Raw genomic sequence first — 18,062 nt, 5'->3', positions numbered from 1 at the left:
TATTATAATATAGAAACTTCAAAGAAAGTGCCACTACATTGCAAAATATTCCGCATTAAGCACCTCTTGTTACATAGAAATATTAATGTGGCTATTCATATACAGGGTGTAAAAGATTTGAAAAGTGCTCATGTCACACAGAATATGCCGAAATATTGGTGTTTGGGCGCATACTGAGCACGAATAGATAGAACTTATTAAGTTAGTTATTTCATTGATTTGTCTTACATCCTAAATTATTGTCATTAGAAACTTCAAGAAAGTGAACTTAAAAGGTTGATTCTACTGCTCAAATGCAAAAACTTCCTATTTGAAACTATAGTATATCCAGTATCCAGTCTAAGTCTAAGGTGGACCGACGAACTGATAAAGGTAGCAGGAAGGCGCTGGATGCAGGCCGCTACCAACAGTGCGATGTGGAAGTCATTGGGGGAGGCCTATGTTCAGCAGTGGACGTCCTATGGCTGATATGATGATGATGATGATGATCCAGTCTAAAAAATATAAGCCGTCCCCATACTAATTAGCTAATTAATTACTGATGACAATTTGTATGAAAAGGTACATTTTTTGGAAGACTTGAATTTCCTTCTCTTGGGAATAGTGGTTGCATTAGAGCAGTAGACTTAATCCTTTAAGTTTGAACACTATCAATGTGCCACCCTGTATAAGGAAATAAATAAAACAGCAAATTTTCCCATCAATTAGAAACCTTTGACCGTAGTAAAGCAAAAGAGCAGCAGAACTATAAATAATGAGTAATTTCATAAGATAATAAATAAGGAACAAGCCACAGTGTTAAATTTAATTTACATAAATATTAAATAACGTAATATTAAGTAACTTATTATAAACACGTTATGTAATTATAGCTTTCAGTGACACGATTACAAATGGCTAAGTAATATATTATATTCGATGAAGTTTAAGCTTTGGGTTTGATTTCATAATAATGGTAATTGGTTAGTTGATACTGTTAAACAATAAATCAGCTCAGGTTCCAATTCATTTTCAAGTAACTGTAAATTATTTGCTTTCTCTGGTGTCTCTTGAAACAAAAACACACTAAGGCTGGGTTGCACCATCTTACTTTAACTTTGACAAACATCAAAAATCTGTCAAACTCCATACAATATACACCGGTTATCGTCATAGTTACGGTCAAAGTTAGGTGGTGCAACTCAGCCTTAATTTTGTAAGCAAACTAATTTTAATTGTACAAATTACCATCCCGTTAACCACTCGTACCAAGCTAAATAATGCTTGTGTTACGAGTGGGTTCACCACAGTCCAGCGGTGGGGTTCGAACCAGCGTTCCTCGGATCTCGAGTCAGCTAGTCCAACACCTTCCCTGTTCGGTAATTTATTGTTCATCCGTTTTGTATGGCGTAAATTAAACCGCCTCTGTGGTCTAGTGGTAAGACCACCTGGTTCAGACGCAGAGGTCCCGGGTTCAATTCCCAGTGGGGGCAGATTTTTCTGTGCAGTTTGGTTGATGGTAGGGCTTGTTCTAAGTCCGCCTGGCTAGCTATCACCATCTTACCTAAGTCTGTCGCCATAACAACAATGTTAACAGCATTGTTGTGTTCCTGCAGTTAGAGGCAAGATAGCAGCCAGCTCCTCTGTGGCTGAGGATTCCGGGTGAAGCTCGCTTCCACCTTCGGCCTGATCATCACTACCATCAGGTGAGATACAGGCCAAGAGCCTCCTCGTTGTGGATGAAAAAAACTAAAGAGTAAATATATGGCTAAGATATTGAAGTGTATGAATGAATGTGTGGTATGTATGAATAGGTCCTTACCCAGCCTAAGGCGTTATTCGATTATTTCCCTGTTTAGTAATACTTGTTGTGCCTCAGGCTTGGCTTTCCTCGTGGAGTGATCCAACGATCTACAGTGTAGTTAAACAGTATGCTCACTATAATGGATGTTGGAAGAGGTTTTTAAGGGATAAATATGCGAACATCAGGCCTTCGCAATCCTTCTGGCCAATATGTGAGGCGTCTTTGACTTGACTCTGGTAAATTATAGAGTAAATAAATAGCCTGATAGTGATCATTTTATATTAAAGAATGATCTACGTCAAAGGAGTTTGATGCGAAATGTCAGTTTCCTATAATTTTGGTTTATTTTTAATTAAAGAATGAAGCAATGATAGGTAACATTTTTATACGACAAAGTCCTTGTCCAATCTAGGTCCAATAGCATTATCCCAAAATATGTTTAGAAGTATGTTTAACATTATATTGGGATATATATGTAAAATAAATGTTTAATAGCAAAAAAGAAACGACTTTTATGATTTTATACGATGCTTCTGTCCCTTCCTATGTTATTGTCAAGTTAACCTTTACTTCCAGCTTTCAAACGTCTATATTTAAACAATTCCTTGTCCTATTCAATAACTCTACACTTCGACGTCGTCGTTAGAAATTATTGCCATTTTAAATTGCAATGGGAAAACTTTACTGTCTTTATACTGTTAAATACAGGCGAAGTATAGTGTCATTTTAGGTATAAGTACACCAATCGGTTTGTCCATGAAAGTAGTTTTTATCCACAACGAGTAAGCTCTTGGCCTGTATCTCACCTGATGGTAAGTGACGATCAGGCCGAAGGTGGAAGCGAGCTTCACCCAGAATCTTCAACCACGGAGGAACTGGCTATCTTACCTCTAACAGCCGGAACACAACAATGCTGTTGTACAACAACAACATTGTTGTTAAGTTTAGAGAATTTTGTTGACGTTTTCTAGATTCATGTTTTAATTTATCAAGTTTACCAGTAATTGGGACACTTTTTATGGTTCTTAATATTCGGAAAATTAATTATTAATTATGCTTTACAGTTTACACAAGTAACATTGGCAGAATCGTGGTTTGTAAGATTGTTATTAAAAGTCAATGTTATTAAAAAAGAAGAAGATAAATAGCAATGTACTTAGTTTGCTCGACAAGTGTAAAGTAAAATAAAATAAGAAGAACACTATGACGTCAGCGCGTGCATTTCTTACGCTCATTACATGGACATGTAAATTTGCAATGTAGGACACCCTGTATTCGACATTCGCACAATGCGTCCGCGCAGCCCACAGACCGACTTCCGTTTGTTTCCAAAACAAAACAGAGTCGTTGGAAACGACAACTGAGACATTGTGGCCACGACAAATGAGACAACATTGTCTTTGTGAATTGCCAGTAAATAACTGTGGTCAACCCAATGAAGCCTTTGCTATGACAGAGAATAGAACCCAAACCCTGTCGAGTTAGATCTCGGCTTGTATAATTAGACTCGATATTTTTGTGTAGTACGGAAGAAATATTTTTACAAGCTCACCAATATCCTTATAATTACACAGATTTATTTATATAAATAAAAATATCGAGGTCTTTCAAAGATTGAAAAAGATACTTTAAATGAAAACTGACAAGAAAATTGCAAAACATAATATTATAGATTCTCCTTTTCTCGTTTAAAGGTACAAATTATGAGAGACAGGTCATAAAAAGGGATTTTACTGAAGTAATCAATGTGTGTAATTATTAGGGTGGAGCACGGTTGTATAGGAAAATTATTTTTTTTAGTTTCGAAGTTCTAATAGGGGGGGATTTGTGCCTTGTATGAAAGTATAAATAACTGTAATTTTTTATCCCATTTAATGAATATCTTCTGCCTCCGCAGTGACTTCAAAATTTTAAAATTTTATTTAAAGTTGAAAGTCGTCTAAGGTGAAATATTGCGCTCTATTTATTAGTAAGAAGGTATTAAATAACAGATAATTTATAGATTAGATATTTACTAAGGTAATATAACAAGAAATACATACAAGAATTAGATAAATTACTTTAATTATTATGCTTGAAAATCCTTTTTTGATCAAAATTTAGGCATCACGTTTCGCGATACCAACTTGGCTTTTATTGCACCTTATAAGTAACTTTCTGGATGCAGTGAGAAATAGAATCTTTGATCGTAATCTTCACAGGTCCCTCAACAGCTTGAGTGAGGTAGAGAAGCCTTAAAACAAAGGTTTGCTCTCACCACCAGATTTGACAATGTGCTGAATTTCTTAGTCAAATAAATATCTCAAAAGCGGCTGTTTGGTTAAGTAAATTAAATAAATATATAAAATAGCATTAAAGTGTATCACTGGTACTTAAAAAATTCTAGGTATTGAAGGTGACTCGTACTGTGTGACTTTAGTATGCGACGAGCGGCCAGCTCTCTGACATCGTAAGAAGACTGCTATCAGGATACTCGTAATAGCTTTTTCTCCGGGTAACTAGTTCTTTAATCTTTCATAGGGTATCTGGCAGGCCTCTCGAGGCCATAATAATTTTAAACAGATGACGGGTGCCATCTTTGCATGATGGTTTTGTCTTAATCAAAAACCAGGAAGAAACATAGATTTTAACCACAATAGTAGCCAGAGGTATCAAAATTTCTATTGGATTTTAAGTTTCTACAATAAAAACGTAGTATTCGGTACGCTCGTGTGATCTAACGGGCATGTTACAATTCACCAGGAGAAATTATTGCGAGATTTTGTGAGAATACGCCTAATTACCGCCGAAGCAATTTTATGCAAGTTCTGCTGATCAGTACTCAGATAATTGGCCATTTCTGATCACATTTGTCCTTCAATTTGTTCAAATTTATAGATAGGCAGTTTCTCACATGTTTCCAGAGCTTTTCCAGTAGACTATCTGACAAAGACGCGAGTTGCGAAAAGGGCCAGAAAAATTCTCTTCTCGCGCTCTCTCACGCCCTTATTAAAATTATAAACCCAAAGCCTGGCTTTTTTGTGTATTTTACATTGAAAATATAGCATATCAGTAAACGATTTGTGATAAAAACATAGTGTTTTTATTTAAATATTGCACAGATATGTGGCGCCTAAGTGAGGTCTAAAACCAACTTTTTTTATAAATTCAGTGTCGATGCGGAGGAAGTTACTCTAAACCGAATTGATTAATATTTTGCATGACTTTATTTAAGCCCTAAAGGCACAAAATTTTGACTATTACATTACAGTTATCTGAAAAAAAAATTTTCGCTCCACCCTAGTAATTATATTCTATTACTTTACAAAGCCATATTACTTATTATTATTAAATTGCCAGTATGAGGTTTTATATGCAGCTCAAGCTTCCAGTTATGAATCTATATTTACAGTCAAATTCTAATCAGAAACTTATGGTTGTTAAGGTACAAAGAAAATCATATTATTATTGTAACCTACGCAATAAAATGTAAACGTTCAATGAAATGAACTTCATGTAATAGCTATGTGAAAAATTGGTACGAGTACCTTTGCCAAAAAAATCAAACCTAACCAAGTCTACGGTATTGAAAAAGGTCGTGTGTCATGTCAATTTCAAGTGAACTGGTAAGTATAATATTAGGATGAAAAAACAATGGTTTAAACTATTAACTAAAGTTATTCTTACCTCAGCAAAACCACTTAAACTCACACAAAATAGAGCATACAAAATCTTTACTAGAAGGAACGAAAGTCATTCGTTCAGCATTTGTCTCACATAAACTACACTCGTTTTAGTAGAGTTACGGGGCTGTTTTTACTGTGACAGCCGACCACAGGCGTGGTTGTTAAACTAAGAAATCGGGAAATGTCGTAAAACTACTGTGGATACGGTATAGTTCGCTATCGAAATAAGTAGTTAGTAGGTTTGTGTAAAGACTCCGTGGTTCTGTGGTAAGAGATAAATATGAAGGTTTGGGATCGACTCCCATAAGGGAAATCGTCTACAGTTTGTTTCGGTTTATCTTTGAAACTGCTGGACTGATTTTCATGTCTCTTATAAATACTGATAGAGAGAGACCTGAGTACTTCTTATTTAGTATGGAGTAGGGATTTTATGGATATGTAGTTTCGGTTATGGATAAGGTTACGGATATTTTTTTATTTCGGATATCCGAAAGTTTCGGATACGGTTACGGATATCCATAACATTCCTGGTATGGAGGTCCTGTTCAGGGTACTTTCTTATACACGTCCAAATTACAGCTTGCTCTATCACCATTTCGGGACAAGCCTGGCGCTGAGAGAAGAAGAAAGACAAAATCTATTAATATGAAACTGCGGGCAGAAGATAGGTACATGTTGAAATGAAACCAAAAGTATTTGAATTTTGAGATTCATTACATCATACAAACCTAATGTGAAATGATAATGCCATTAAAATTTGACTACTTGCCTCTTAAAGTCGTTGATTATGAAATGAGAGAGCAATGGCACTTGGGTTGATTGATTCGTTGGAAGAACCGGTGTTGGTTGTCGCACATGTTTGGGAGAACACGAAGGCTCGCTGTGGTTTTGGAACCTGACCCGGTGTTATGAAACGCGTTCCATTTGGTTGACAAAACAAGCGGGTTCCGGAAAAGAATGGACGGTGGTTACTTGAGATTACAGGGGTTAGGGGAAAGCCTCTGTTTCGCGATGCATATAACACACGTTCTTCTTCTAGTCGTTTCGATAACAAATCTGCACAGTGTCAGCCCAAAACTTCGCTACAAGTGTGGCGTTGTCAGTAGCATTCATTACATCTTCCTGCGTGCAGGTTTTTGGGCACGCAGGCCACGACAACATGTGCTTCATCGACGTTAACACACGTTGTGGAAGGTGTTCAGTAGCTGAGGAATTTGGAGGTCAGGTGGGACTGGTCTCGGATTGGGGATCCATGTCACATTTAGTAGAAGCAAGGCTACTTATAATAAAACTTGAAGTTGTATGGCGACCATAGCCCAGTGCTGTCGGCTTCGGACTGCAATTCGAGGAACACTGGTCCAAACTCAGTCAACCGCTGGACTAACCCTCTCTTGTCTCTTAAAATTAAGCTGAATATTTAGCCGTTTCAAGATTCCAACCCTAGCTTATTTAACGGGGATACTTATTATTAATTAGTATATCATAAGTTGGTTGGCTATTATCTTGTACTAGAATAAGTTTCCATTGATATTCTGAGGTGAAACCGTCAAATCAAAACCGCTATTGACTTCTGCTTTCTTGTTTACACCAAATATTGACTAACTCATCAAACAATGCACTTGACATTTTCTCCAGTGTAAACCACTCCAAGTCTCCTTGGGTGGTCTTGACACCTGACACTGTTGACGTTTGTGACAGACGCGCGATGCGCGGACGCATACAGACTATCTGTGGTAGGAATGCGTTTGAGTGAATAGGTCATTTATTTGTAATAATGCAGCTTTGCTGGGTCAGGTGAGAGTACAGTTTTACTGTCATCTCTGCAACTGTATTTCTCTGCTCATGATTGTAGAGACAGCATATCAGACTACCCATTTTTGTTGCAATATCGCTCTTATCACAACTGCTTAAGACCCCCCAGTGTTAACCTTGATGTGCCGTCGTCTGTACTACATTATACAAGAACAAATTCACACTATTCTCAAATTAATGTATTAACTCTTAACTTGAAATTTTATCAGAATAATCTACGATCCGCTACTTACCCCATTTATTAACTAGCCTTTCCCTTTTCATGTTTCAGTATATTCTAACAGCAAAATTGTCAATTTTCTTAATTATTGAAAGTCGTAAAAATACGATTTACCTAGGCAATTAGAACTACATGAAATAAATAATTTATTATTTACATTATGATTTTAGTTATTATTTACTAGCTTTTATTTAGGTAGGAGCACTCCTACTACAACTGTTTAATTAAAATAAACGTATATTAAATTTTATTCTACATAATTTGGAATACCATTGAAACGAAAAGTCATCATAAAATCTGCATTTTATGAAAAACTTGCATGACAAACGGCAATAATAAAGTATGAAACGCAGCGTTTTCCCCGACTTACGGCCTTTTACATACCAGCTTAATTTCATTACAAGATACATTTCATTTTTATTGTGCATTCTCAGCTATCGCCCTAGGTGGTCGCTGCGTCAGGGAAATGTGATACAATGTTGACATAACACCAAACGTGACTTGACACGAGAAGCTGTATGACAACAATGTGACACTGGGCAAGCATTGGCCATTTTGGGGTTAATTTATTTAGTGGGTATCATTTACAGCACAAAAAGCAAGTCACATCTGCATAGTAAGTGCATCTGCGCTCGTGTGAATATCTATTACCAAAAGACTATCCTAGGTAATATCTTCCAAACTATTTCTGTACCTTTCATCTAAATTAGGTTAGTGGTTTAAGAGCGCAAAGCAGTTGATAGAGAGACAAAACTATCCTTCGCATACAGTTCGGATTGACATGGTTCACAATGTTTAAACTACTTTAAATGGATGGAACTTACAAAAGTTTGACGAATAAACTTTTTGGCAAATCGACAATTTATCCCGATCTCGTCTTGAATTTACTATGGGTTCGTACATGGCTTTGTACCGCATTAATTGTGTAAGAATGGATAAAGTGGCATCATCAAAGATCACCAGCATTTAGACATTGATTGTATTTTAATGATAAATCAGTTTTATACTTTATAGAGTAGCAAAAATAATGACCCAATAAAATTAGTAAGTCGTAAACTTTATTTAAATAAGAATTTTGATAAGATAAACGACAGATTTTTTATATAGGTGAGTTGGCTAATTAATTAAAACAATACAAATGACATTGCATAATCTGATATGTTTTTTCAGCGCTAATTTCTTTTATCTTGTTTGCCTTAAAAAGAGGTTATCGTTCTGACACCAAATAATTACGTTTTAAACTATTTCGCAGTTTCTAGAAGCTTTATTCTAGAGACAATAAAATTGCGTCTCTATCTTTATCAATAGTTTTTCTTGGAAACGCGTACTCTATCATAAGTCACAAAAGAAAGTATCAAATTGTAGAGTTCATAATTTCCTAAAATAAAAGTTCCTAAATAAATAAAATATCCTTCCTTAACAAACCGGCGGTGTAGGTATTACAAAATCTAAGACTCTTGTAGGCACTGAAGTTGCCTATGCACTGTTCTTAGATTATCTATTTAAAACGTAGTCTATACTTTAATATTATAAATGCTAAAGTAACTCTGTCTGTCTATCTTGCTTTCACGCCTAAACCACTGAACCGATTTTGATGAAAGGCATGGAGATAGTTTGAGTCCCGGGAAAGGACATAGGATTTTGAAACAGGGACGCGCGCGATAAAGTTTTTCTGTGCCATACAAAATTCCACGCGGGCGAAGCCGCGGGTGGAAAGCTAGTACTCTATAAAGATAAGATAAAAAAAAACTCATTTATTGTTTTACTTTACATTTTACGTGCCCAACTTCGATGTTTAACATTAACCACTTCATTCATCATTCACTCGCTGATATTTTGGCGAGCGATTTGTCTCGGTCACTCACTCACTCACTTACCGGAACCAATCTCTTGTTCGGTCACTCGCTATAAAGTCAGTAATTGCCTCTTAAACTCTGTATTTCAATGAGTTTTTTATTTATTTTGTTTATTATTGTTTTGCAAATTAAATAGTATCGTCAGTGAAGCGCTAAAAGTGCGTAATATATTTTTCGTTTGAAAAATCAGGCTAAGGGTTAAAAATATTAAATACCTTTTGAACGCTACCTGCTCCTTCCAAAATGGTAGTAATATCGACCTTTTTAATTTACTATAGTTTTTTTCACCTGTGTAGTAGCTATTTTCAACATAATCCACACAATCTCAGAACAAAAAGTATTTTATTATTTTTTTTTAAAAAAGCTCAATTAAACTTGATAGCCATTATTTCTTCTAAGTGGCATTTTATATCATTTAAAATATCACTTTTAAAACTTATTAAATTACATTAACCTATTGCCTTTCATTGTCTAACCTTATTGGCCTTGTATTAAACACATTATCTCCAATAAAACAGTGTTTTTATCTTACAAACCGAGTGGTCAAAGTAACCTGATACATGCGTAGGCGCATGACACAACCGCAACGTTCTGACACGTTCTGATGGCCGGTGAGCTGGGACATGTCATTATTTGAACGTAAGGTGACAGTTATTTTGTTTAAACATGGCTGAAGGCAGGAACGAGAATGGATTGTTTATTTACTTTTAACGGGCAGGCGATGTTGATATTGATGATCAATGATTAAGAGTGTATGATGTTGATTGTTTATTTGTGTATGAGGTGCAGATGACGGCATAAACATTGTGACTCCTATGTAGTTGCTGCTATGCAACAAATAACGCCCGTATTCACAAACATTACTATGAGGTCTCACAGCGCGCGTGGACACACAGGGTGACACACAAAGCAATCACAGAGCTCTATTACGCTGTGCGTTCGATTTGCTGCTTCACTTAATCAAGCATCGTTTGAGAATACGGGCGTTAGTTACCTGACCATTTAAGAAGTCCACGCAAGACTACCAAAAGCTATAACTACCCACATTAAATACCAGAGTTAACTTGACATGCTATACTTCCTACACTATCTCACAATAATTACAATACGAATGCAAATGCTGAATGGTTTGCGAAACAACAAGCCGCTTGCATTTCCACGTGTAATATGTCAGGAGGCAATATCCGGTAGGAAATGAAGCCGCACTTTCGCAGTACTATATTGTTTGGTAAACAAATACCTTCGCATTGATGGAAGTCACATGGACAATTGAAAACGTTTATAAATCATTTCGCTAAAAATGATGATTGTTAACACCAATTTAATGGCTGCTTTTTGCGCGAAAACGTTTTAGATATAATGTGACAGTATGCCATTGAAATTAGGTTTTTTTCAGATATAGAGATGAAAATGTTAAAAATAATACCAGTATAAAAACTGAATAACTTTCCAGACTTCCAAACGCGTCCGTGGCCTTCCATTGAATATGATGGTTGTAAGATTAAGGCATAAGGGGTGTCTACAGGCAGTAATATGTCTTTCGTTTATTCTTACCATGGAAAGACCCGGTCCCATCAACTTTTCTGCCCTAACTTTCATCAGTTCTGCGAGATGTGTTCCGCGCACTACCAATTACATTGTTCAATTCTGCGGTAACTTTAGTAGATAAATAACTATTAACCGCTTGAGTCCCAGACGGCATTCATTAATGTCATAACAATTGATTATTTATTGTGTCCAGATTCGCGGGCCTTGAAGGATTAAGTAATTTGTGCTTTAGTTCTCCTACTAAAACAAGGATGTCCGCGAAATACCAGCTTCTTGACATGCCCTTTCGAGCATGTAAAGCTGAGCGGGGGAGCCTGTTGGCACAGTGGCTCAGCACCCAAGCTCAGCACCTACCATTGTCTTTACATGAAATCGAATTAGTATTATAACTAAAAATACTTGTTGTTGTGACTTACCGAGTATCAATATGGGCAGGTCGATAAACAGATGCCACCAGAAGCTGTGTCGCGCCTGCATCTCAGCGGGCGCGGCGGGCGCTCTCTGCTCTGGCACTGCCTGGAACAATACGAGAAATTCAAATGAGTATAAAATAAAACCGACTCCAAAAACATGCACTAAAAAGTAGAAAAATAATTACTAATTGCTTATTTATTAGGACGAATTAATATACGAGTATACCATGATTGATACTTTTGGAGTCTACTTTTGTTTTATATTCTAAAATTCGTGTTTTGCCGACTATTAATGTGTAATAATAATGGCGGATTATTTATTAACCATTAAGTGTTCATGAACGTACATGGGTGTAGGCAAATGAAACAAGTGCAACATCAGTTTTTAAGTTCTCGCAAGAAGTCCGCGGAGATATAATTTCATCTATTATTTGCGAACTCTATTTGATGATTCATTTTAATTTATATTCAGTAAAAAATATATGTCGTCGTTGTCGTTTCAGCCAAATGACGTCCACTGCTGGACAAAGGCCTCCCCCAAGGTTTTCCACAGTGAACGATCCTGCGCTGCCCGCATCCAGGCTCTTCCCGCGACCTTCAAAAGATCGTCAGATCGAAAAAAATATATGACAAGTCAACTAATTGACTCGGGAGTTCCGCCTTAACCGAAAATCTTACTGAAAATTGCACGAGTTTCTTTTACAATAAACACAAAAATTAAAATAATATTTACATACCCAATTGTTTTCAATTGTGCCTGCTTACAGTTTACACGCGTGTCAACGAATACGGATAATTGTAAAGATACAGGAAAAAAAACCGTTGATAAGAAGACAATGGTTTATGGTGTCGACTGATTATGGGGCCATTCACACCATGAAGGGATATTACCCATAAGCAATAAAACCACCCACAAGGTGGACCGACGACTGGACCTGATAAAGGTAGCAGGAAGGCGGCTACCAACCGTGCGATGTGGAAGTCATTGGGGGAGGCCTATGTTCAGCAGTGGACGTCCTATGGCTGAAATGATGATGATGATCAATGAAATTTTTATGAAACTTTTTTACGTTATTGTGACATGGTTTATTTTACTTTAACTAGGTATATTCTGATAATCTAGATGCGTCTAATACTGACTGTTTATTTTAAAAATTTAAAGACTGATTTATCTGGTAAAAGAGAAAAAGAAAAAGTAGAAACTTCAAAATAAGGAAACAGAATTTTGGAAAGACAATTTTTCATGGCTCTATCAAATAATGTCAATAAAAGCCTTTTTGTAAGAAACAAACAGCTTGGGGCGCAGGTAGTCGTTCTGTGATCAAAATTCACGCAGGCGCTGCTGGTAGTTTAACATACCTACATATCTAATGAAAGTTTGTTTAACTGTACCCGATTGACGGACGACTTACTATTTACAGACATTACTGCAGGCTTTTATGGATTCCGCTAGGAGTAATGGAAGATACTTAAGTTTATGTCCAGTATACCTGCTTCAACTGTGAGCCGTAAGTTAAAATGGTGATGATGAGCTACCAAACAACCTTAGCTCAAATTAAGCGAACAGCACAATGCGTAATAAAGTGGATGTAACAAGCGTGCAAAATTAAATTGCACTGAGACACCGTAAAGTCATCAAAGTAATTACGCAATCGCAATCATAGACAATAAAGTGTGAACCGCAAATATCCGCAAAATGTGTGACATAGACCAAAGAGAACAGACAATTTTGTTCTTCTTTGTCATGTATTTTGATTGTCTTTAAAAAAAATGTACTTAGATCTGTGATGTGTCTTAGATCTTTCTACATATTATATTGTCACAGTCTAGAGTGATGGTCTAGTAGGATGACTATCCTACTTCCTACTATCCTACTAATATTATTACTCTTTCACGCAAAAACTACTGAACGGATTTTGTTGAAACTTCACAGTATTATTGTTCATAACCCATATTAACATATGTATATGCTATAATTTATGACGATATGTGACAAAATAATTTTTTAAAAGGTAGTATTAAATAAATGTAGAAAGTTCCTGAAAATACTGACTGTGAAATCAACTGGTTTGAAATGATGTGTCTGTTTTGTAATGTGCTGTGGTATGGAATTCTAACTTCAGTCATACAAATCGTACATTTTAATACACACAATATTTGCGGCCTTACAAATTATTCGTAAGTCATGGTCATTTCACGACTTCTGGACAACTGTAGGTAACATTAGTGTCAAAACAATCACTGACTTTCAATACTTAATTTTTATCTATCATGTTCATGTTAGACCGTTCTTCCATAGTGTGGGAATATAACAATTGAGGGACTGGTGTCAAAACATTATGAGGTGCCGTCATAGTCTTACATACTTATAATATGCCTTTCTTCATGTTCCAAACCATTCAATTTTCTAAAAGTAATCAAACTAACAGATATTTTATAGCTACTTATTATTATTCTGTGCTACTACTGAGAACTAGTCTGTATGCGTATTATTCATAGCTAGGCTAAGCTAGACATTTAATACATTTTAATTCATGTTCGCGCTCGAATCTGGTAAAGCTCACTATACAACTAAAGTGAATGGAGTTTAATTGGTAGGTACACTGCAAATGACTATAAATGATTTACGACAGGAAATATAAGTAGATTTAGACCGGTAATCCGGTGACCGAAACTGCAGTAAATGGTATTTGTCTATGGAACTGTGTTGAAACTTGAAATCCATATTAATTTTAGGATCACAAAGTGATTTTAAAAAAGGGGTGTGTGCGTGATTCTTAATTTTTTTGTGAGATACACAAATCCACGCATGTGAAGGCAAAAGCTAGTCTTTACAAAGATATGTTTTCTTTAGAAGTTATTCCAAAGAATAAAGTTCATTTCAAAAAACTTCTTTAAAGAAATCGCTTTCTTGCTACGAGATACGTAGCGTTTATATCCGTTCAGCAGTTTTGACAAAATACTTAAGAGAGAATCTTATCTTCACAATCTTTCGTGGTTATAAAAAGACCGCTAAACTGTAATTAACTACTTAGGGTGGATTGCACCATCTTACAAACAAAAACAAAAATCACCGGTTATCGTTAAACTTACAGTTAGGTAGTGCAACTTAGCCTTAATAATTAAAGACCTAAAACCTAAATATAAAATACATAGATGTATCAAATTACCAAAGCCACAACCAATACAATCCAAGCCATAGTGAGGCATCCATAGTGAATAGACACAGTTAGTTCGGCCTAGGCATTAACATAGGCATGCGGCTGCGCTGTGCGCAGGTGACTTGAGTTTAGTTTGAACCGAAGGTTAGTGAGGGATTTGGTGTCAATAGCCAAATTAGTAGTTAGTACCTTACGTTCTTAGAGATTATCTTGGGATTACTTGATTTCCAGTTAGGTTTGGTTAACAATCAGTTTCAACAAGTAACTAGCACTTGCAATAAGTAATATAACAGTAACCTGTTGTGTGTTGTGTTGATTGTGGATTTTACTATTTAACTTAGGCTGAGTTGTACCACCTAACTTTGACCGTACCGTAACTATAACCATAACCGGTGTTTTTTGTATGGAGTTTGACAGATTTTTGACATTTGTTAAAGTTAAAGTAAGATGGTGCAACCAAGCCTTAGTATAATACCGTCTGATTTGCATTCGTCTATGTATTGTTTAATATTTTTCATAACCCAAATTAAAAAGTGACTGTAGCCCAAAGTTGTCAGCCCAGAGAATGCCGATTCGAACCCCTCAGTCGCTGGACTATGGTGATACTTTTAGCTTACTACAGGGGTTGATTTGTACACAAACTTTCAATAATTTGTCCGTCAGAAAGATAATATAATTAGAAAATATTAGACTCATATTTTTTATTTTCTTTCATAATTAAATAATAACAGTGCTACATCGAGTTGAAATGGCGCGTTACCTCACGCTTGAGTTTTTACTCAAAAGTGACGTCACGCGACATTTCAACTCAATATAATCACAGTATATATATTATTATGAGCTAAAGCAGTACGGAAACTTAGCCCTTTCGGCGAGTTAAATACCTACACTTCAACTGAGTGTTAGGGTTGGCACTCTTAATCTTTATAAAATTAATAAGGTTCTTACTTACTTATTTATTAAATCGTTTATTTAGGTTTTTTTTAATTAAAAAGTACCTAATGGAATAAATTAATTGACTAAGTAGGTAGTTAACAAAAAAATAAAACGTTAATTAGGTTCTATAATGATCGAGTACATAATCGAATAAATTCATTAAGTACTATTAGAGGCCGGTAGAAGATCTATTCTCATAAATAAAATACCGGATACTTACTTTCACATACCTATTGCCTCATTTTAAATACAGTTCATCACTTAGTACAAAAGCGCGCGGAGCAAATTACTTTATCAAATAGAACACATAAATTGTTAAAAAGCGTAATTACGTAATTTAAAAAGAACTATTACAAAATCAGATGTAAGCACTTTATTTAAAAAGTAATATTTAATCATTTTTACAATTCAGAATTATTACGAAGTTTAAAAAATGAAAGTTCTGGTTTTGAAGATGTATTCAAGCAGCCGCGTAGCCGTATACTACGCAATACACTCGTGGCATGTTTTTAAAAATACAGCGGACAGCGCATGCAATAAAATTATTACCTATTAAAAACACAACGCGCGCGACACCCGCGACGGATGGACTGCGAGGTTCGCTTAGAGCTCGTGTAAAGCGTGCGTCTGTGTGCGTGAGTCTGATTTCGAGCGTTTGTATGAAGCTTCCGTACTGTTTTGATTTATCTACTGTGATATAATACTGTAATTATTCAATTATGAACAAAATAAAAAAATATGTCGCCCATTTGCGACGACACTGTGACATTTCGAGATATACGATTTTTTGTTTTACCGAAATTCTGAACCGCGATCTTGGGTTCTTTTATCTCCAAAAACAGGGTATTTGTTACTCCAAAAACAACAATACTATGAGAGAAAGAAACAAAATATTACGTTATAGCGTTGGCTCGTTCGGCGATATAGTTAGCTTCGACACTGTGACAGTTCAGTTGCCACCTGCGCTTTGAGATGTGAGGTCCTCTTTGTTTTTAAGAAAAACGTGACATCTCGAGGATACCGCGGTATTGATGACAAAGGTAAGTTTTTAAAATATTTTTATTTTATTCGACAATGTGGCATGTCATACTTATCACAATGTTCTTGTAAAACAAAAAGCAAAGTAAAAGAGAAATTATTTATATGTCACGTTATTCTTGTAAGAAAATCGAAGTATCATCGGGACATCTTAACTAGTAACGTTGTAGATGATGAAAATTTTTCCTATAATGGAAATATGTTGTAGGTCATTTGTTGATGTTCTGTTATTGCAGAATGCATGTTATTGAAATTGAATGGTATATCTACTTGTCACGTTGTATACGCTAAACAGTAATACTAAAGTCCAGATATCATTACAGATGGGGACTAGCAATGCGAAAAAGCAAAGGTTAACATTTGTGGCGATGCACTGCTTGAAGGAATTCCACAACCTAATCCGACAACATGACTAACAGCGCTATGTGAGCGCTGTGAAAGGTCTCGTTGAGCTACAATAACGTCGGTAATTAATAATATTAATAACTAATACGAGTAGATGTAGACTGATAAACATACATTCGTTTTGAAGAATAGTTCAAATACTAGTAATACAGTGCAAATAAAACATACTTATACGACTGTCTGTTTTTACAGACACAACAAGCAAAATATTTTATATTATCATACGATAGCCTTAGATTAGCTTAATCTAAGACGATAGCTAACAAAATTATCTATCAGTAGAAGTATGCTAGAACAGCAATGCGTTGGATGACCCCAGATATTTATTTATTTATTATTATGTAATTATTCAATGTTACTTAGCTCTATTGGCTATGTTTTGCTTTCTGCAAAAAAGGTATATTAATGTTTTAATGTAATTACAGATCATCAACAATTGACTGAATTTTACTTTATCGCTTATTGCCCAAATATACTTTGGCGGGCGCAACATAGTTTTGTATAATAATATTGCTATATAACTATTTCAGAAAAACTACGCCAATAAAATGGCTACATTATTTATAAATAGTGGTTGTTATTTTTCTCTATTAATACATTGTTTAAATAATTATCTTTTATAAATTTAATTTTAAATAAGTATAAAAAATTAAAACACCCGAAAAGGTACCAAAATGTCGCATGTTTGCCATTTTATTCGCCGGGGACGGCGATTTTTGCGTTGATAATTTTAGGGTTAGATTGTCATAACTAGTCTGTTATAAAATATCTATTTACTAACCTAGTAGGTACCTACAATTTTTTCTTCTGCATACATACAATATACATACCTACTTAGTACAGTTTCTCTTAAGTACTGTGTTTTTTTTTTGGAGTAGTTTACGAGATTTTACTTTTGAGAGTTTTTCGTTTATTTTGATAAGCATTAGTTTTTAGAATAAGAAAACTTAATGTGAGCTTAATATTGTATATATACAACTGTCTGTCTACTTAGATAATATTTTTATAAGTGCAATTTAACATAGCAAAGCGAAATATTCGCCTGTTCCAATAATTACCTCATTTTTACTGATTGTAATGTTATTAAAATAAAATAAAAAATTTCAAGATCAACGTTTTATCTAAATAATGACTTATATAAATATCATTTTTTACATCATCTTCAACGTGACAACTGAACTTACCATCTTCAAAATATTATGTTTTTACTAGAACAATGTGATAA

The 18,062-nt window shown here is 35.2% G+C and overlaps 2 protein-coding genes across 4 annotated transcripts in view; one reads left to right on the top strand and one right to left on the bottom strand.

The window, feature by feature from the left end:
• The window catches only part of LOC135079822 (phospholipid phosphatase 2-like), a 130,921-nt gene that overhangs the window by 33,659 nt on the left and 79,200 nt on the right, over positions 1-18,062 (bottom strand). For all 3 annotated transcript variants that reach the window (XM_063974435.1, XM_063974437.1, XM_063974436.1), the window contains exon 2: positions 11,301-11,400. In XM_063974435.1, coding sequence (XP_063830505.1) covers positions 11,301-11,400 — 100 coding nt within the window. The remainder of the gene's footprint in view (positions 1-11,300; positions 11,401-18,062) is intronic.
• The window catches only part of LOC135079823 (phospholipid phosphatase 2-like), a 139,858-nt gene continuing 123,231 nt past the window's right edge, over positions 1,436-18,062 (top strand). The window contains exon 1 of the mRNA XM_063974439.1: positions 1,436-1,439. The gene's annotated coding sequence lies outside the window, so the exon portion shown is untranslated. The remainder of the gene's footprint in view (positions 1,440-18,062) is intronic.

Source organism: Ostrinia nubilalis, chromosome 17 (genome assembly GCF_963855985.1).
Source record: "Ostrinia nubilalis chromosome 17, ilOstNubi1.1, whole genome shotgun sequence".
Classification (NCBI taxonomy): domain Eukaryota; kingdom Metazoa; phylum Arthropoda; class Insecta; order Lepidoptera; family Crambidae; genus Ostrinia; species Ostrinia nubilalis.
The sequence above is the reverse complement of the archived record's forward strand: the minus strand, read 5'-3'. Positions and strand labels throughout refer to the sequence as shown.